The sequence below is a fragment of the Rhinoderma darwinii genome, chromosome 8 (assembly GCF_050947455.1).
Source record: "Rhinoderma darwinii isolate aRhiDar2 chromosome 8, aRhiDar2.hap1, whole genome shotgun sequence".
Lineage (NCBI taxonomy): Eukaryota > Metazoa > Chordata > Amphibia > Anura > Rhinodermatidae > Rhinoderma > Rhinoderma darwinii.
In genome coordinates, this window is record NC_134694.1 from 67,159,936 (window position 1) to 67,181,669 (window position 21,734).

At 41.2% G+C, this 21,734-nt stretch overlaps 1 protein-coding gene across 3 annotated transcripts in view; it reads left to right on the plus strand.

Moving 5' to 3' along the window:
- The window catches only part of TAF1 (TATA-box binding protein associated factor 1), a 77,631-nt gene that overhangs the window by 20,946 nt on the left and 34,951 nt on the right, over window positions 1–21,734 (plus strand). For all 3 annotated transcript variants that reach the window (XM_075835705.1, XM_075835704.1, XM_075835706.1), the window contains exons 5-22: window positions 7,195–7,436; window positions 9,815–10,030; window positions 10,503–10,745; window positions 10,838–11,033; window positions 11,114–11,230; window positions 11,546–11,713; window positions 11,875–12,002; window positions 13,563–13,670; window positions 14,296–14,469; window positions 14,691–14,864; window positions 14,951–15,055; window positions 15,134–15,334; window positions 15,443–15,584; window positions 15,798–15,928; window positions 17,821–17,901; window positions 17,979–18,128; window positions 18,362–18,484; window positions 18,836–19,011. In XM_075835705.1, coding sequence (XP_075691820.1) covers window positions 7,195–7,436; window positions 9,815–10,030; window positions 10,503–10,745; window positions 10,838–11,033; window positions 11,114–11,230; window positions 11,546–11,713; window positions 11,875–12,002; window positions 13,563–13,670; window positions 14,296–14,469; window positions 14,691–14,864; window positions 14,951–15,055; window positions 15,134–15,334; window positions 15,443–15,584; window positions 15,798–15,928; window positions 17,821–17,901; window positions 17,979–18,128; window positions 18,362–18,484; window positions 18,836–19,011 — 2,875 coding nt within the window. The remainder of the gene's footprint in view (window positions 1–7,194; window positions 7,437–9,814; window positions 10,031–10,502; window positions 10,746–10,837; window positions 11,034–11,113; window positions 11,231–11,545; window positions 11,714–11,874; window positions 12,003–13,562; window positions 13,671–14,295; window positions 14,470–14,690; window positions 14,865–14,950; window positions 15,056–15,133; window positions 15,335–15,442; window positions 15,585–15,797; window positions 15,929–17,820; window positions 17,902–17,978; window positions 18,129–18,361; window positions 18,485–18,835; window positions 19,012–21,734) is intronic.

Genomic DNA, 21,734 nt, shown 5'->3' on the forward strand with positions numbered 1-21,734 from the left:
CACAGCGGACACACCCTCCGTGAAAAAACACGGATGATTGAATAGCCCTAGTGAAATGCATTGGTCAGTGTGCTGTCAGTTATTTAAACAAACCGCACATGGACATGAAACATGCTCGTGTGAATATATACGGGCTCTTTCTGTGTGATGTTTGCCTTTAATTTATATAGTTATAGTTACATCGTTTATTTCTGCCTTCACACCTCATAGTGCTGTGCACTGAACTCTGATATAATTAGATATCTCCCTACTTCCTCTCCTCCTCCCCTCCCACAGCATGCTGTTTCAGTGAAAGAGAAGCTGCAGCTGCATCTCCTCCCACCTATTCCTCTCTGCCTAATATTTACTCTATTGATGCAGACCTTTTTTATGAGGATTAAATTGGTTTCGGAACATTTTTACAGAGAGCAGGGCAATGACGACTACAGGTTACTAGAAGGGGAGAAAGATGACACTTTCTCCTAATAAGACTTGTTGCAGATATTTGATGTTCATGTTTACAGCTGATTTAAGAATCAAACTAATGAACATCGTTTTTGCATAAAAGGGTGAGATACTAATGATAAGACTTTAAAGAGGCTCTGTCACCAGATTATAAATGCTCTATCTCCTACATAATGTGATCGGCGCCGTAATGTAGATAATAGCAGTGGTTTTTATTTTGAAAAACGAAAAATTTTTGAGCAAGTTATGAGCAATTTTAGATTTATGCTAATTCGTTTCTTAAAGACCAACTGGGTGTGTTTTTACTTTTGACCAAGTGGGTGTTGTAAAGAAGTGTATGAAGTTGACCAATCAGTGACCAATCAGCTTCATACACTTCTCATTGTTCCAGCCCAGCATGATCCACAGCACAGTGTGATTGTGCAGTGAAAGAAGCTGGGCTGGAACAATGAGAAGTGTATGAGGCTGATTAGTCACTGATTGGTCAGCCTCATACACTCCTCTGTACAACACCCAGTTGGTAAAAAGTAAAAACACGCCCAGTTGTCCATTGAGAAACTCATTAGCATAAATCTAAACTAGCTCATAACTCGCTCAAAAAGAATCGTTTTTCAAAATAAAAAACCACTGCTGTTATCTATATTACAGCGCCAATCAGATTATGTAGGAGATAGGGCACTTATCTGGTGACAGAGCCTCTTTAAGGCTATGGACACCTTTTGGAATACACTTTTTTTTTTTATTTATTGTTAGTTTGCTTCTTAAATGCAAAAAAGGAGATTTTACATGGCAGATCGGAGAGTGGAGAGAGAAAAAGCTTCCAAGTCTTCAAGGTGGGCAGACCACACAGGCTTGTTAGTATCCGAGTGTAGATAGGGAGGGGAGCGGAGGGGGAATCACATAGGCTATCAGTGGAGAGAGAAAGTTGTGCTGATACATGAGAGCTAGTGAAGATATCAGCATCCTGGATACACAGAACTCACATTCCGCATGTATTACTGGCATTGATACAGCCACAGTAGAAAAGCCTGAAACTAGAACAGCTTGGAACTGAATATTAGGGTGGTCTGAAACTGAATGAACAAATAAAGATTGCAGCCTGAAACTTTTTTAACTTGGGTGACTACAAAAAAAAAAATAAGACTGAGCACTGATTTAATTGAAAAGATTTCACCCGTTCTTTCTCTCGCTAACGTTTTAAAGACCAATTCCTACACCTTTTCATGCCTAGCAGCCAAGAGTTGGATGCAGGCTTTAGTGCATAGTGACTACTGATATGTCTATTTTCGACTGACTTTTTTGAAAGGTTATATCCTACTACTGGCCTTAAAGAGGCTCTGTCACCACATTATAAGTGCCCTATATTGTACATGATGTGATCGGCGCTGTAATGTAGATTACAGCAGTGTGTCAATAATGATCGTTTTTCTAAATGAAACAGAGTTATGACCTATATTAGCTTTATACTAATGAGTTTCTCAATGGACAACTGGGCGTGTTTTACTATATGACCAAGTGGGTGTTGTACAGAGGAGTGTATGACGCTGACCAATCAGTGACCAGTCAGCGTCATACACTTCTCCCCTTTCATTTACACAGCAGCATCGTGTTCTTACTAGAACACGATGTGCAGCCACATACACACACATTAATGTTAATCAAGTGTCCTGACAATGAATATACATTACCTCCAGCCAGGAAGTGATGTGATCAGCGTCATACACTCCTCTCCATTCATGTACACTGGAGATAGCGATATAGGTATATCGCTGTGTGCAGTCACATAAACACATTAGAACGCTACTAATGTGTCAGGACAATGAATATACATTACCTCCAGCCGGGATGTGATGTGTATTCAGAATCTGGAATATTAGAGAGAGACCCTGGTAGCTGGCAGGTCAGACCAACAATTGTAAATAACTAATGTACCGGAGGTACAATGAAAACCATTTTCCCAGCTACCAATTAAATAAATATAAAATATAACCTTTAATAGTAAATGGATTAAAAGTCCAGGAGGGCCAGACCAGCACACAGAAAGGTTAAAATTAGCTAAAGACCATTTAGCATATGCTCTTTTAGAATGCTGCCAGAAAAGCAGGGTTTAGTGTATAGATCCAGTTACAAGATAGTGCCTGTGTCAGCAGCTGCAGACTGCGCGACGAGCAGTAGTGAACCAGAGTGGAAGAGATGAGAGCCAATAGGTCAAGCAGTTAAAATTGCTAAGTGTATAGCCCCCCCCGACATGTTTCGTTGTTCACACAACGTCCTCAGGGGATAACAATGGGGCTTGTAAGCGCGCGCTTCAATTACCTGTGATTTAAAGACTCAGATGAGCCTCATAACCTTTCTGTGTGCTGGTCTGTCCCTCCTGGACTTTTAATCCATTTACTATTAAAGGTTATATTTTATATTTATTTAGTTGGTAGCTGGGAAAATGGTTTTCATTGTACCTCCGGTACATTAGTTATTTACAAGTGTATTCAGAATCCTGACCACTTCTGTAGCGTCTCTGAGTTACAGCATAGCAGGCGTAGTCTCGCGAGATTATGCTGTAAACTGTCACTCACAGCGAGATCTCGCTGTGCTGTGCTGTAAATCACATAGACGCTACAGAAGTGGTCAGGATTCTGAAAACACTTCAAGTCCTGGCTGGAGGTAATGTATATTCATTGTCATGACACTTGAGTAGCGTTATGGTGTGTTTATGTGACTGAACACAGCGATATAGCTATATCGATATCTGCAGTGTAAATGAATGGAGAGGAGTGTATGACGCTGATTGGTCAGCGTCATACCCTCCTCTGTACAACGCCCACTTGGTCATATAGTAAAACACGCCCAGTTGTCCATTGAGAAACTCATTAGCATAAAGCTAATATAGGTCATAACTCCGTCAAAAATGATAGTTTTTCTAAATAAAAAACACTGCCGTAATCTACATTACAGCGCCGATCATATCATGTACAAGATAGGCCACTTATAATGTGGTGACAGAGCCTCTTTAAACCCTTATTCTCTAAGAAGAACCCCCAGTATTTCTCAAGCATGGTTCTTCTTTGGTTATGGGCCTTCTTCAAAGCCCTATGACCATCATATAGTTTTTTGATTGTTCCTTTACCTGGGGAATTAACAAATCTCTTAGTTTACAATTGATTGCCACATTAAAGAGGCTCTGTCACCAGATTCTCAAATCCCTATCTCCTATTGCATGTGATCGGCGCTGCAATGTAGATAACAGTAACGTGTTTTTTTAAAAAAACGTTCATTTTTGGCCAAGTTATGAGCTATTTTATATATATATATATATATGCAAATGAGCTTTGAAATGGACAACTGGGTATGTTTTTTTTCGTATGTCCAACTGGGCGTGTATTGTGTTTTTAACTGGGCGTGTTTACGTGTATGACGCTGACCAATCAGTGACCAGTCAGCGTCATACACTCCTCTCCATTCATTTACACAGCACATAGTGTTCTTACTAGAATGATGTGCAGCCACATACACAAGTGTCCTGATAATGAATACACATGACCTCCAGCCTGGACGTCATGTGTACTCAGAATCCTGACACTTCTGAATCTTTTCTGTGAGATTCCAGCAAGCCACGCGTAATCTCGCGAGATTACGAGGTAAACGAGAATTCGTTTCCCTTGCTGGAAATCTCACAGAAAAGATTTATTATAGGAGTTATTATAGGAAAAAAAGCATTCTTTGTTAAAAAAAAGTACACATATTTGGTATCACCGCGTTCGTAGCGACCCCAACTATAAAACTGTAATATTATTTTTCCCGCACGGTGAACACCGCGAAAAAAATAAATGAAAAACAGTGCCCGAATCACAATTTTTTTGGTTACCAACCCTCCCAAAATATACAATAAAAAGTGATCAAAAAGTCGCATCTACGCCAAAATGGTACCAATACAAACTACAACCCGTCCCGCAAAAAACGCCCTTACACCGCGTTTTTGACTGAAAAATAAAAAAGTTATGGCTCTCAGAATATGGTGACACAAAAAATAATTTATTTCATAAATAAGTGATTTTATTGCACAAACGCTGCAAAACATAAAAAAAATTATATACATATGGTATCGCCGTAATCGTACTGACCCGCAGTATAAAATATAAGTAATTTATAGCCCAGGGTGAACTGCATAAAAAAAAAAAAACCTTTGTCAGAATTGATGGTTTTTGGTCACCTTGCTTGCCAAAAAATGGAATAAAACGTGATCAAAAAAATTTCTGCTACCCCAAAATGGTACCAATGAAAACTACAGATTGTCCCGCAAAGAATGAACCCTCACACCGCTCCGGTGGAGAAAAAATAAAACCGTTCTGGCTCTCAGAATATGGCGATGCAAAATGTGCAGAGTGTTCCAAAAGCAGATAAGATCGGGCGCCATTTATCAGTGCGACACCGGCCACATATCGGCGGATTATTATTTATTTACTGCATTATTATACCCTCTTATTATGCCCTGATGTACCCCGCACAAATTACATATGCCCCCACATTATAAACTGAAACACCAGTAAAACCCCAAACAGAACTACTACCAAGCTACATCTGCGCACCAAAAGCCAAATGCCGCTCCCTCCCTTTTGAGCCCTGCAGCGTGCCTAAACACCAGTTTACGTCCATAGATATGACATCGCCATACCCAGGAGAACCAGGTTAATATTTTATGAGGTATTTGTCTTCAGTGGCACAAACTGGGCATAACATGTAGTGCACTAAAATGGCATATGAGTGGAAAATTATAATTTTCACTCTGCACCATCCGCTGCACATTAACCCCTGCGCGCACCACGACATAGCATGTCGTAGTGTGGGGGGGGTGATGTCTGGAGCGTCTCACGTGAAAAATAAAGTATTTAAAACGGCAAAATCACTGTTTTTTGGTCACCTTCGCTCTACCTAAAAATGTAATAAAAAGTGCTCAAAAATTTGTATTTACCAAAAAATGGTACCAATAAAAACGACCGCTCGTCCCTCAATAAATAAGCCCTCATACCGCTCTATTGACTGAAAAATAAAAAAGTTGTGGCTCTTGGAACGCGGGGAGGAAAAAACTAAAAAGGAAAAGAAAAAAATGGATCAGTCCAGAAAGGGTTAATTACTTTCTAATGAAAAACCATTTATGACCACACGTGGGGTATTGCCGTACTCGGGAGAAATTGATTTACAAATGTTGGGCGGCTTTTCCTCCTTTATCCTTTGTGAAATTGAAAAAATGCAACATTTTAGTGGAAGAAATGTTGATATTCATTTTCACGGCCTAATTCTAATAAATCCTGCAAAAGACTTGTGGGGTCTAAATGCCCACTATATCCCTAGATAGATTATTTAAGTGGTGTAATTTCCACTTTTGGGGGGTTTCCACTGTTTTGGCCTCTCAGGGGCTTTGCAAATGCGACATGGCACCCAAAAACCATTTCAGCTAAATTTGAGCTCCAAAATCCAAATGGTGCTCCTTCCCTTCTGAGTCCTGCTGTAGGTCCAAACAGCAGTTTATTACCACATATGGGGTATTTCTATAATCGGGAGAAATTGCTTTACATATGTTGGGGTGTTTTTTCTCTTTTATTCCTTGAAAAAATTAACAATTTCTACGTTTTTTCAGAAAAAAAGTAGATTTTCATCTTCACATACTAATTCAAATAAATTTAGCAAAAAAAACTGTGGGTTCAAAATGCTAACTATACCCCTAGATAAATTCCCTGAGGGGTGTAGTTTCCAAAATGAGGTAACTTTTGGGGGTTTTTATTGTTTTGGCCCCACAAGACCTTTTCAAACCTGACATGGTACCTAAAATATATGCTAAAAAAAAGGAGGCCCCAAAAACTGCAGAATCTGGGCAATAAATAATAAGTTACATTTCTCGAGTAAAACCTTCTGTGGTATAGATTTTTTTTTTATTACAAATGAATTTTGTAAAAAAAAAAATGAAATTTGTAACTTTCACCTCTACTTTGCTTTAATTCCTGTGAAACGCCTAAAGGGTTAAAACACTTTCTGAATGCTGTTTTGAATACTTTGAGGGGTGCCGTTTTCAAAATGGGGTGAATTATGGGGACTTTCTAAAATATAAGGCCCTCAAAGCCACTTCAGAACTGAACTGGTCCTTGTAAAAATCGCCTTTTGAAATTTTCTTGAAAATATGAGAAATCGCTGCTAAAGTTCTAAGTCTTGTAACGTCCTAGAAAAATAAAAGAATGTTCAAAAAACGATGCCAAACTAAAGTAGACATATGGAAAATGTTAACTAGTGACTATTTTGTGTGGTATTACTATCTGTTTTACAAGCAGATACATTTCAATTTAGAAAAATGCTAATTATTGCAAATTTTCGTCAAATCTTGGTGTTTTTTACAAATAAATATTGAATTTATCGACCAAATTTTTTCCCTAACATAAAGTACAATATGTCACGAGAAGGCAATCTTAGAATCACTTGGATAGGCAAAAGCATTCCGGAGTTATTACCACATAAAGGGACACATGTCAGATTTGAAAAATCTGCTTCGTCCTGAAGGCCAAAACAGGCTCAGTCCTGAAGGGGTTAAAAGTAAGCAGATATACACAAGAAACCAGTTATGACAAAAACGTACAGGGAATAGTTTGGCTAGTTGATTGTTGACTATGCAAGGGAGAATATCCATTTTAACGATAAAGTTTTGTTTCTTACCTAATCACACTGCGGACTGAGCCCTAAAAGAAAAAATATACTTTTTTTTTACAGCCTCTGAAGAAGCTGATGGAATCATACTCCCTTCCATTATTGCTCCATCTTCTGCTTCCTTGGAAAAGGTGGACTTCAGCAGTTCATCGGATTCAGAATCTGAGATTGGCCCTCAAGAACAGGGGCAAAGTGAGGGAAAGGAGGGAAAGTTGACTTTACCACTTGCTGGAATAATGCAGAGAGATGGCACGAAACCTCTTCCAAGTGTCACTGAGCTTTTCCCAGAATTCAGACCGGGCAAGGTATTTTCCATTATTCTCATCTACTGGGCTTGCCTTACAAATATGGCTTGGGAATACGTAACATGCTTTGATGTTAAGATTAAGTATCCATTAAGGTGCTTAGAACTGGAGATCAGATAGAAATTTCTAGAAAGAAGGAAAAAAAACGATAAAAGAGATTAGATTTTCTTTATGTTTGATGCTGAAATTTCCTTGGAAGGGATTGTGTTACAGTTCTCGGCATAGCACCAGGTTTACAGCAACTCTGACACCACTTTGTTCTAAGGATTGGGGACTGTCCTGGAGGTCAAACTCGCATACTCTACATGTAAAAAATAAGTCCGCACTCACCTAGTGAAGTATCTCTGTGACCTAATTCTCCACTTCCGGTACTGCAGTATGAAGTGAGTGGGCAGACTGCGGTGAAGAACGTCGCCAGCTTCTACTTGCACTCCCTATCTTCGCTTCTTACTATTTGGTGTCTTGACGTTCTACAGAGCCAATTTCAGACCACCGCTTTCCCCTATGTCACATAGGTAGGCCATATTCACACAGCGCTAAAAAAAAACAGACGTGTGCACGCCTTCAGCAGATTTTTTTTTGGTGCGTAATTAGGATTCCCATTGACTATGGGAATTAGGCACATTCTACGCGCCAAAGAATTGCCCTGGTGCTTCTTTGTTCACGCGATGCATTTTTTAAATACGCTTGCGTAAAAAAACGCGTCGTCTGCACTAACAATGCGCTTTTTCATTGATGTCAATGGGAAGCTTAACTTGTGCGGTTTTCATGCCGTGTGAACAGGGCCTTATGGTGACGTCTGTAGACATGACTACCACTAAAACGGCTCCAGCTGAAATCCTGTCACTCTAATCCTGCTAAAGATAATGAGATGACTCTGCTGACCCACTCCTAGTGTTACAGCACAAACTGCAAGGTGATCAGCGCAAAGCAGGAAATGTTGTGTCTGTTCCAGTGGTCAGAGTAAAAAAAAAAATGTAATTTCAGAAGTTATTTTCATATGAATAAGCTATTTTATATAACAGCTTGCTTTATAAGTAATGTAATTTTCTCATTATAGATTCCCGTTAGCCATTTCAGTATAGAGCTATTTTGTTCTGTTAATGGCCACCCTGTTAAGGAACTGTTTTCACTCGTGCAGGTTAACCCCTACCCGCACCAGGACGCGACTGTATGCCATAGCGAGAGGTTACTTCCCGCACCAGGAAGTGCACAATGTGCATCAGGACCAGGGAGATCAGCTGTCCCCGACAGCTAACACTCCCGAGACACCGGCAATGGATCCAGAATAGCGGTCCAATCCCGGCAATCAATGTGATCGGTGGATCTGTACAAATCCACCGATCACATTGTAACTACGTTTAAAAACCGTTCCCGGTACTTGTATTAAGTCTGGGGACAATAACTATAGTTTCCCCCCCCCCCCCTGCCCATGCCCCATGTGACTGGCAATGGACCAATAGCAGTGGTCCATTGCTGTGATTGGTGGGTTTTCACCCAGGGTGGGTGAAAAATAACAGATACAGGCTCTGATCTCTTAGTAGGTGAAGAGAAGTTGCAGAGATCAGAGCCTGTGCCGTTTTGGCCCCCCCTCCCCCCCCCCAGAAAGTCAAAAACAGCATTAGCCCCTCTCATCTCCAGCTTCCTGTTCTCAGTGTGTGACCCCCCCCCCCCCCAGTGTATAAGGGGGAAAAAATTGTTTGGTTTTTTTTTTTCATCATAATTCACAAAAAATAATAATTAGATTTAGTTGTTAGGTAGATGTCTATCTCGTCTTCATCAATTCGTTGCATGAGTTCGTTCGCGTGAATCAGTTGTCAGTGTCAATCTGTAGTGTCCGTGTCAATTTGTAGTGTCCCTGTCAGTCTGTCACTGTCAACTAGTCGCGTTACTTGACAGTTAGTCAGTGTAAGGAAGTGACCAGTGTTATAAAATAAAAAAAACTCCATGTCCGATTTGAAAAAAATCGTCCGTGTCCACATGGCCAAATCAAGCGGTGTCCTGAAGGAGTTAAACAGCTGTAACTTTTTTTTTTTTTAAGGTTATCCAAATAATGTGTGTCTTTTTTTTACATAATGTGTCCCCTGTAAGATCTTTCGGAGTCATTATATCTTTATACTTACTTTGTACCTTACTTTTATCAACCCCAGTAACAGGAGAAAATACAGGCAGGTTCATCACATTCTAGAGCTGATCTGTGTATCGCCCGGCAGCTCTAGCCATACAGGGCAACCTGTGATCACATAATTTATCACGTGTCGCTGGGGCGGCTAGTACAGTGATACACATGATTGATATAATAAAGATACATTATAAGTAAACAGTATTTCTGGTAAAAATGAGTTCTTCTAAATCTTTAATTATCATTTTGCCTCCAGGTTTTGCGTTTTCTTCGACTTTTTGGACCTGGAAAGAATGTCCTGTCAGTCTGGCGCAGTGCACGCCGAAAACGCAGAAAGAAGCACAGAGAATTGACCCAGGAAGTTCAGACAAAAGAGGGAGAAGAAACAGAGGCAGTAACTGAGAAGAAGTCTTGTTGGGAATATGAATATGCTCCACCACCACCACCTGAGCAATGCCTCTCCGATGATGAGGTCAGGATGTTGTCCTTAAAACAAATGTAACTGTTCTCAGTTACATGTTTAACGTAAATCTTCACCTTTTAACTTTGTTGCTTTTAATTCCAAAATTCTGCGCTGATTAACTTCTTGAGATATATTTATAGCAGGCCAGAGCTCCGTTCTTCTGATACAGCGCTCCGAACCCCTGCGCTAAGCTCCCTCTTAGTTGCCCACATGTTATTTTTAAAATATATGTCTTTGTGGGGGATTTGGAGCACGGCATAAGAAAAAATAACCCTCCGTCCGCTTTAAAGATACATTAAGAAATTAATTAGCACAGAGTTTTGAACCTATTTAGATGAGAAAAAAAAATGTATTCAAGAGTGAAAATTCACTTTTTAAAAGTTTATTACATTTAGCCTTGGCAGTATGCCTCTAAAAATAACTGTTTACAAATATTATATGCAACTTTGATAGAGATTTTGGAATATTGTGCTTTTTGCAGATCACCATGATGGCTCCTGTGGAGTCCAAGTTCTCACAGTCCACTGGGGATACGGATAAAGTTGCCGATACAAAACCCAGAGTAGCAGAATGGCGCTATGGACCAGCTCAGTTGTGGTATGACATGCTTGGTGTACCTGAAGATGGCAGTGGATTCGATTATGGGTTTAAGCTGAAGGATGACGATGATGATGATGATGATAATGATGATGTTGATGCTATTGAAGATGACATAACAGACAAGGTACATGAATAGTTTAACTATGTGCCGATACTTGGCTAAAATATTGCTATGAATACTTTACAGATTTATTTTTTTTTTCTGACCTTATTTAGAAACCGGAGGAATCCACAGAGAAACAATTTGAAGATGAACATTTCCTGATGGTAACGCAGCTTCAGTGGGAGGATGATGTGATCTGGAATGGGGAGGATGTGAAGCACAAAGTCACAAAGACCCAGAGAGCCAGTTTAGCAGGTTGGCTTCCCTCCAGTATGACCAGGAATGCCACAGCCTACAATGCCCAGCAAGGTATTATCAATGATAGCAATTATGTCAGTAGCATGAGGTGTATTTACTTATTTACTGATGTTAAAGGGTCTTCCATGCAGGGCTGAATCGAAGTGGATCACTATTAAATCTGCCAACGCCTCTAGTGCAAAAGCCTACTATGCCAGGTTCACTGATCTCTTCCAAAGGGAAGGAAAAACACCCTCCAGAACAGCAAGGTAAGGCCTGATATCATGACTATAGGGCAATTTGAAATAGATCAATAGATGGAAGTTAGAAATGTTACGAAGAAACCTTGGACATTTACAGGAAAGCGATCACTTACATTTTATATGTTCCTTGTGTGTAAAGATTTTTCTCCAGACCAGGAAATATGCCAGCTGAATGCTAATGGACTCTCCCTCCACAGGCGCCAGTTAGCAGATGCACACAGTCATGTGACAATTACGCCCAGGCTATACGATAACTTGTTATCAAATTGTGTTTTGATATTGTGAACCCGCTTACAAAGATGTCTTCATTTTGCTTTTTAGCATCTATTGAAGAAGATCGCCCATGGTTTTCAATTTTTCCTATTGACAATGAAGAACTGGTGTATGGACGATGGGAAGACAATATAATCTGGGATGATCAAGCCATGGACAAGATTTTGGAGCCTCCTGTGTTAACATTAGACCCCAACGATGAAAACATTATACTGGGTTGGTAACAATTTATCTATTGATGTGTATTGTTACATGTAAACGTGTCATTAGAATTGTTATCGTTGACTGGTGAAGCGCATTTGGAAAATACATTGTCTGCTTTGTTAAGCCAATGAGAAAAAGGAAAGTCCAATATATAGCATGTATTTTATCAACAGAAATCCCAGATGAGAAAGAAGAAACGACGTCAAACTCTCCCTCTAAGGAAAGCAAGAAGGAGTCCTCTTTAAAGAAAAGTAGAATTTTATTAGGAAAAACTGGGGTAATCAAAGAGGAGCCTCAGCAGGTAAGTGATCCAACTCTGATTGAGGTATTCCGGACAGTATATTCTTATTTAGAACAATCCAAACAGCTAAAATCTTCCATGTAACCTATCTGTATCAAAAGTTCCTTACCACTTTTGAAATCTCACTCCCACCTCCTTTTTTCTGGGTCCAACATCTTGATTGCTATCCTAGGAAACCAATTTCTGTGGCAAAACTGGCCTTGCAAGTCCAGTCTATTGTGCATTATGAAGTGAGGGCGGCTGGTAGATGGTTACGGGGGTGTTCGTCTCCACTAACCGCAGTTGCCTTCAATACACAGCGAGAACTAGCAGGGAGTGAAATCAGATTATACTTGCATTAAAATTGGGATACTAGTTATAAATTCTTTAGCAATTTGTGATATCATACCAAACAATGTAATCAGAAAACGCCCGCAATGTATGGCTTTATTACTTTCTGTGCTGAATTTCCTCTGATCCTAAAATCTTTTAGAAGGTGATGAACCAGCAGATGTTTAGTTCTGCCATTATCACTTTTTTTTTTTTTCTCATAAAATAAAGATGTTTATATAATGAGAACACTTTGACCCACATTTATAAAAAGTGGGGTCATTTTAGCCAATGTGTAGGTTATAGTTGGGCTACTTTATTGACATATTGTGAAAAATGTATGACCGCCTGTGTATTTGATAAATCTGTCACAACAAACATCGCTGCCATTAAATGTCTCATTGGCTTGAATGACACCTTTTTTTCAATACCAGGGTCTGTGTGGAGTAGAGATGCAGCTTGTTTCCCCATTTGCACATTAAAGAAAAAAAAGCTGCGTTTCATAAATGTCCAAATCCTGGCCAGGCAGTGAGCCAAACCTAGATTTTACTCCACTTTTACAAACTGACGTTCATGGTGCAAATGGAACTACATTCTGGTGCAAATGGTTAAGAAATCTGTCACATAGCAAATAAGACAAAATTGTGGAGTAAGATGCGCAATTACATTTATTTAGGCCTTTAGAACTTAAGACATTGGTGAGCAACCGGGTGTTACAATATATTGCTCCGCTGCCCTTTTACCCTGCCGCGTCTGTGCAGAAAAATATATTTTCTTTAGACCCCAGAATTTCGAAGGAAGTGAACTTATTTTGGCCTTGTGGTTATTTATTTTTGTGGACTTTTTTTTAGCCCTTTACACATGCATCGTTAAAATCTGGCTTAAAAGTTTCAAGTGGAAGTTTGATTGATTGGGGCTTTTACCTCCTCCCTTATTTGCAGCACAGACGTAGCCATACGTACATGGAGTCCCTCTATTATAGTGAACAGAAACAGATGAATGCGCTAATGTATCTGTCTGTCTCTCAAAGACTATAATGGAGAGTAAAAGCGCGTAAGCACGTGTGCTGCCACCTCTTCTTTGCAAGCAGGGACAAGGCACTTTGAATGTAATGTTAGCTTTCTAATGGAATCAAGAGCCACATCTAAGGCCCCCATAGCGTATTCTGTTGACCACCACAGATCATCACGGAAGTATTTCTGGCAGGTGAGAGTACTAAGAGATTTAGTTTCATGTTTTTTTTTCTCACAGAACATGTCCCAGCCAGAGGTAAAAGATCCTTGGAACTTATCCAATGATGAATTTTACTATCCAAAACAGCAGGGCTTAAGAGGAACATTTGGAGGAAACATAATTCAGGTAATTCTTACAAAACAAACATCTACTGCACACAAGCCCCCAAAAAAGCATTGATACTAGTATGCCAGAGTTCTCTAAGTGTATTCCTGTTGAGTTCATAACAAAGTCATAGTCTAGATTAAATTTGCGCTAAGCCGTTTTATGGCACATCCAGGCACTGAATGCAAGGAGTGTGGTCACCCTTGTGATATGTAGTGTTAGTGTGGCAGTCACTGAAGTCATGGAAGAAGCATAGGAGCATTTTTTTTTATTTTTTTTTTGCTTTATTTGAGTAATACATCAGGATGAAGATCATGCAGTTGATGGTGAATCCTCTTCCATTGTAGGGGTTTCCAATATTACATAGTTATTACGGTACGGTATAAAATAGACATACGTCCATCAAGTTCAACCAAGGGATGACGCCTTCCCTACAGTAGTAAAAAGAAACGATCTACTATGTTGGCCATCATCTCTCAGACTTGTTTAGACGTGACTACCATAACATCTATTGAATAAAGAAAGTGAACATCTCTTATAAAGCTAAACTTGAAGGCGGGGGGGGACGACACAAAATAGTTTTGTGACCAATCGTAACGTCAAGTGTTTCCATCATTGATCATGTTCCTTTTCTCCTTTGTGTCAGCACTCTATCCCAGCTGTAGAGCTTAGACAACCTTTCTTCCCTACACACATGGGTCCGATGAAACTCCGGCAATGCCACCGTCCCCCATTGAAGAAATATTCATATGGGGCCCTGTCCCAGCCAGGAGCACACTCTGCACAGCCTCTTCTTAAACATATCAAGAAGAAAGCAAAGGTAATGTTATTCTAAGTTGTTCTAAGTATTTGCTTCACTTACTTTGGAGTTTAGATTCGACATGACCTACCCTTTGTAGCTTCCTAAGCATTGGACTACAGAAAGCTCTCCATGTTGTCCCTACTTTTCAGTGTTGTATACATCACAATATCACATTCGCATTGAGTTATATCTCTTAGTTTCTGTGTCATGTATAAATCGATTTATTTCCTGTGCATCAGATGAGAGAGCAAGAACGGCAGGCATCTGGTGGAGGGGAGATGTTTTTTATGCGAACATCACAAGATCTTACAGGCAAAGATGGAGACCTCATTTTGGCTGAGTACAGTGAAGAAAATCCACCGTTAATGATGCAAGTTGGCATGGCAACAAAAATCAAGAACTATTATAAGAGAGTAAGAACCAAATACCATAGAGAAATGTATACGGTTGTATAGGAGACATCAGAACACTGTTTTCTGATTGTTTTATTTCTTAATAGAAACCAGGGAAGGACCCTGGAGCCCCGGACTGCAAGTATGGAGAGACCGTATATTGTCACACCTCACCATTCCTTGGCTCTCTGCACCCGGGGCAGCTTTTGCAGGTATGTGCCAACACAGATGACAGGTTGTCACTTCTGGTCTGTACTTATACTGAACAGTTCTTTTTTGTGTTTTCTTAGGCTTTTGAAAATAATTTGTTCAGATCTCCAATCTACTTGCACAAGATGCCTGAGACAGATTTCTTGATTATTCGCACTCGTCAAGGCTATTATATTCGTGACTTGGTGGATATTTTTGTAGTTGGGCAGCAGTGTCCTCTCTTTGAAGTTCCTGGCCCAAACTCCAAAAGGGCAAACACGCATATCCGTGATTTCTTGCAGGTGTGTGGTCTGTCCCAGCAACAGTTTGTTTTTTATCCACTATTTTATGTATTCCACATTGTGCAAATTCATAAACTACAAATAATTTTGTTAATTAACTGTTATCAGGTGTTCATATATCGTCTCTTTTGGAAAAGTAAAGATAGACCTCGTAGAATTCGTATGGAGGACATAAAAAAAGCTTTTCCTTCCCATTCAGAGAGCAGCATCAGGAAGAGGCTCAAACTGTGCGCTGATTTTAAAAGAACAGGTAACATTTTACCGTTTTTTTTTGTTTTTTTTGTAGCCTTGATTGACAATAAGCAGATTTGCCACCTACAGACAAAGCTACAAGATGGGTACAGCTTGCATAGGAGCAAGAAATTTCTAGCCAAGTCTATACCCATAGTGCTGTCCTCCCAATGACTGGCTCTAAAGGATTTTACTTTGAGTACTCCATAGTCCTTTATTTTTTGTGTTCTAGGTATGGACTCTAATTGGTGGGTGTTGAAACCAGATTTCCGCTTACCAACAGAAGAAGAGATTCGTGCAATGGTTTCTCCAGAGCAGTGCTGTGCGTACTACAGCATGATTACAGCAGAGCAGCGTTTAAAGGTCAGTAATATTTGTAATATTATGAAACAACCAAACCAATTTCCTTACCAGCTTTTGGACACTGTGAACCTTCTTTATTCTTTGTGATCAAAACATGTTATATGTGAAAAAAATGAGACAAGTGGTAGAGCATTGTCCAGCAGTGGAGATTAGAGAAGACATGTGCGTGTAGGGGCAGGTTAAAGATGGCATTGTATGGATGGTTTATGAATAGTATTTTCTGAAGTTTTGGTAGCCCAAGGTGGGACTGGAATAGAGTTAGCGAGAAGAGTGTTAGGCCTCATTCACACGACAGGGTCCGAGTGTCGGCCGGGAGAATCGGCCGTTTTTGCCCGATTTTCCCGGCCGGTTTGCATCCGTTCCGATTCCGGGCCGTGTTGCCGATTTGCATCCGTTTTTTTCCCTGTCCGTTTTAAAATCGGATGAATTTCATTTAAATTTGTTGCCACACACAGCCCTTTGTAGATAATGCCACAGCCCCCCTGGTAGGTAATGCCGCCCAGCCCCCCGTGGGCGAAGCCGCCCAGCCCCCCGTGGGCGAAGCCGCCCAGCCCCCCGTGGGCGAAGCCGCCCTGCCCCCTGTGGGCGAAGCCGCCCTGCCCCCTGTGGGCGAAGCCGCCCTGCCCCCTGTGGGCGATGCCACCCAGCCCCCCGTTCCAGGAGAAGTCACTGACTTCAATGTCCATATATGGACAGTGTAGTCACTGACTTCTCCTGGAGAGGAATTCCCTGCCACAGGTCGGGAATTCCGCTTCAGAAGTGAGTCACGTCACTGTGTCCATATATGGACAGTGTAGTCACTCACTTCTCCTGTAGCGGAATCCCCGGCCATAGAGTCGGGGATTCCGCTGCAGAAGTGAGTGGCTTCGCTGTGTCCATATATGGACAGTGTAGTCACTCCTCCTGTAGCGGAATCCCCGGCCATAGAGTCGGGGATTCCGCTGCAGAAGTGAGTGACATCGCTGTGTCCATATATGGACAGCTTAGTCACTCACTTCTCCTGTAGCGGAATCCCCGGCCATAGAGTCGGGGATTCCGCTGCAGAAGTGAGTGACTTCGCTGTGTCCATATATGGACAGTGTAGTCACGCACTTCTCCTGTAGCGGAATCCCCAATCCCCGGCCGGGGATTGGGGATGCCGACTCCTACAGGGAGCAAAAAAAGACACTCCTCCTCCTCACATGCACTCTGCACTGTGAGGAGGAGGAGGAGGAGATAGAGCGCGAACGACGGTAGACCCGGCCATCACTCGGGACACATTCCGGTGATGGCCGTGTATTACCCGGCCCCATAGACTTCTATGGGGCCCGGGCACCCGGCCGAAAATAGGGCATGTCCCATTTTTTGACGGCCGGTTTTCCCGGCCGTCAAAAAATTGGTCGTGTGAATAGCCCCATTAGGGGTCTATTATTCCTAATGCAGCCGGGTGCCAGCCGATTTATGAACGGCCGGCACCCGGCCGGGAAACCCTGTCGTGTGAATCCCGCCTAAATGAGTCAAGCAGTAGAATTGAGGATAGATAAGAGTGATGCTTGTGGGTTTATTAATAAGGCTGCAAGAGAGAGTGGAGTAGTAGTCCATGATGGATATGAGCGTGGACGAGAACTTCAGTGGCAGGAAGTGGTTATAGCTTGGATGTTATTTAATAAATGAAATGAGTGCTAAGATGGCTCTACAGCATTGTGAATTTTAGGAATTCAAGTTATGGACGCATAGAACGTAATGTAATACAGCGAACATGTGATGACAAGTTTTTCCATACTCTATTACCTTTTAGCGTTTTTGTTATTTCGATCCTTTATATATATATATATATATATATATGTGTGTGGGTAACTACCTTGTTTAGGGGACCATACAACGTTATCCAATGTTCTATCATTTCCTTGCAGGATGCTGGTTATGGAGAAAAATCTTTTTTTGCCCCAGAGGAAGAGAATGAAGAAGACTTCCAGATGAAGATAGACGATGAGGTAAGGAGTGGAAAGTGAGAATATTCCACTTTTGTGTTGTTTGAATATATCATACATGATCATATATGTTTGTACAGGTCAGGACTGCACCTTGGAACACTACAAGAGCGTTTATTGCTGCTATGAAAGGAAAATGTCTATTGGAGGTGACTGGAGTTGCAGACCCAACTGGCTGTGGAGAAGGATTCTCTTATGTGAAGATTCCTAACAAACCAACACAACAAAAGGTTAGAAATGGACATTAATACTCTTGTAATAAGCAAACATTTATGATGGTTACATTTGTGTAGATTTGCATTCTTGCGTCCCCTCTCTGGTCTACTTTCCTTCATATAAGAAGTATGCTCGCCTATTACAAGATTGGTTCAGTTGCTAACCACTGTTGATGACTATAAGATATCAGTCTACGTGATTGCTTAAACTAGAATATCTTATTAATGATGTAACTTTCTTATAACAGCAAGATGATAAAGAGCCTCAGCCGGTGAAAAAAACAGTGACCGGAACGGATGCAGATTTGCGTAGACTTTCCTTAAAAAATGCCAAACAGCTGCTCCGCAAATTTGGAGTCCCAGAGGAAGAGGTGAGTATGGAAATGTGAAGGACCAGAAAATAATATCAGAATTGTTATCAAGTGTTAAACCAGTACATAATAGTCAAATTGATAAAATACAGCCAAGATATATTTCTTACAACACACTGACCTCCATATAATCTATATAAAGCTTGAGATAACGACACTATATATATATATATATATATATATATATATATATAATATATTTTTTTTTTATTTTTATTTTATTTATGTGGGAGAAGTTTAAAGGTAAAGTACACTATTTGTGGAAGCAGCAGCTTTCATTCCTATTTCTTGTTTTTCTTTTGCATTCAAGGTTAATACTAGTCATGTAATCGCTATCTCTGTCTTTTTTAGATTAAGAAGTTGTCTCGCTGGGAAGTAATTGACGTTGTGAGAACAATGTCCACTGAGCAAGCACGCTCTGGTGAGGGGCCAATGAGCAAATTTGCTAGGGGATCACGCTTCTCAGTGGCAGAACATCAAGAAAGATATAAAGAGGAATGCCAGCGGATATTTGATCTTCAAAACAAGTATGTTGCACAGTGATAGAAAAAAAAATTCTGCTCATCCACCTCCGTGATCCTTTTCTTGATGGTTTAGTTTTGCGACATATTAGTGATCCTGATAAGCCTGTTGCATGCATTCTGTTACTAAGGGCACAGTCTGAAGCCTCCGTTATGCCATTTCCTGTGTCTTTGACTTGCATCTTGTGGTTCTTCAGCATCTAAATCATAATTTGGAATAACCAATATAATTATAGCTTTTGATAGGTCTGACCACACCTCCCTATGTGATGCCCGGGCCTGATGGCCTGCCCCTTCTGCTTCATAAATTAAAAACAGCCTGTAAACCGTGTCGTGCAGCCTATATTTTACTAATAGATTCACTGGGCAGCAATTGGGGGAGTGATTCTGGTCAAAATAACTCCATAGCCATTATATTGAGTATACCCCTTTTGTTCTTAGAACAGCTTGAATTCTTTGTAGCATGGATTCAACAAGGTGCTGGGAACAGTCATAATGTGATAGTTTCGCCCGTTTTTCAGGCCGTAATCGGCTTGAAAAATCGGAAGCAGAACGCCTCCAAACATCTGCCCATTGATTTCAATGGGAAAAACGGCGTTCTTTTCCAAAGGGGCGTTTTTTACGTGGCCGTTTTTCATAGACTCTATAGAAAAACAGCTCCAAAAATGGCCGTAAAAAACGCGACTTTGATTAAAAAACATCTGAAAATCTCGAGCGGTTTTCCCTTAAAAACAGCTCAGTTTTTGTAGACACTTTTGATCTTGTGTGTTCACATACCCTAAGGGTATGTGCACACACAAAATAAAAAAAGCTCCTGATTTTGAGACGTTTTTTATTCAAAGTCGCGTTTTTAACGGCTTTTTTTGTAGCCGTTTTTCTATAGAAACGGCTCCATAAACAGCTGAAGAAGTGACATGCACTTATTTTTTGCGGATCTTTTTTTACGCGTCCGTATTGGAAAACGGCCGCGTAAAAAGCGGCCAGTGCTTCCGATTTTTTTTCAGCTGTTTTTTTTTCTGGACGTTTACTGCCCGAAAAACGGCTGTAAACACTTAGTGTGAACATACCCTTACACTTCGTTGCAGCAGATTTGTCGGCTATACATTCATGCTTAGAAACTCCCAGTTCACCACATCCAAAGGTACTCTGAGATCCATTGAGTGTGAAGTCCATTAGATTATACTAAACTCTTTTTCATGTTCCGTGAGTTGAAGTACGCTTTGTAACATAGCATATCCAAAATAATGGAAGGTTACAGTGAGCTATCGATTGATAATTAGAAATCTAACACAGAGGATTTCTATGAATAATGTGACAAAAAAATTAATGTGAATCAGTAGTTACAGGTATGTGTCATTATTCAGTATATAAGTAATAGTATTATCCAGTAAAGGTAAATTCTTATTTATTGTTCGTCTCCTTGAGGGATACAGACCATGGGTATATGCTGTTGGCACTAGGAGGTGTGACACTAATAATAAAAAAATATTGACTCCTTATACAATGTATACCCTTCCTGCAGGCACTCAGCTAGTCAGTCTTCGCTCAGTGACTGTAGTAGGCAGACACCCCCTGCTGGTACAGAAAACTCTTTGCCTTTTTTTTTTTATGTTCATTTTTTTCTTCCAATGGGGTAACCGGGGTGGCGCTGTCCTTACTTTTCCCAACATCTGGTCTGCGCTCTGTGTTTTCAATGCACGGTTGTCTCCCTGCCATGCTGAAGACAAGAGGGACAAAAGCACAAGCATCTCTGTGACCCACCAGGCTGAGCGTTGTTCCCTATTTCCTGCTTTACCAGTGTCCTACCTTATTAGAATTAGCATACGGAGGTGACTTCATTGCTGATTCCAATTCTGCAGATGGTGAATATTCACCTGACCTGAAGTCTAATAATTTCCCTGATCGCGCCGCCCTCCCCAGTCTCCCTATTAGGCGTCATGTGCCTAACGCACCTTTCGACACACTATTACAGTGCCCCGCACAGAACGACTCACTAACGGCAGTGGAGCTTTAGGCAAGCTTTGCGGGCACTTTCCAAGAGGATTCCTTTACTGGGGTCCTTGTCAAGCGTCACAGCCGGCATATTCCTATGGGGGTCGTCCTCTTCAGGCTCTCGAAAGGGGCAGAACGCGGGCACCTGCGCCTCCTTAGTGATTGGTCGGTGGCAGTCATGTAACTGCCGACAGTCAATCACGGCAGGGGGGCAGGTCATCTTCTCTTGCTCTCTGCTTCTCACAAACAATTGGGGACGCAGCCTCACAAGACCTCTCTGACACTGCTGCTGCTGTTGGCAATGTTAATCCATCCTCCAAACAGGTAGTATTGGCCTTTTTCACGTGTGCCCAAAAATTCTCATGTGGTCAACCTTTTTCTCTGTGCGATGCATGCCGGCCTTCTGGCCAAGCATCTATGGATGGTTACCTTGTGGCTCAATCTCCGCTATCCCCAGCCATGCCCACGACTAGTGCTGACGCTGAGCCACTATGGGCTGACTCCCTCACCAGGGTCGGCGACCTCTCCAATGTCACCCAGTCCATGATGGGCATCTTTGTTCGCCTTGCCGATTAACCCTCTGTGGACTCTGCCCTTGACTGCCAAAAAACCCTTCTTCCCTTTCATGTCCGCTAATCTCTTCTCTGGTGGCTCTCCTACTTGGCCGCTCCGTTCTCTTGCTTCGTTGCCAGGTCCTCTCAGCTGATGCCAGCCTTCGGGGTCGGGGAGGTGCCTTT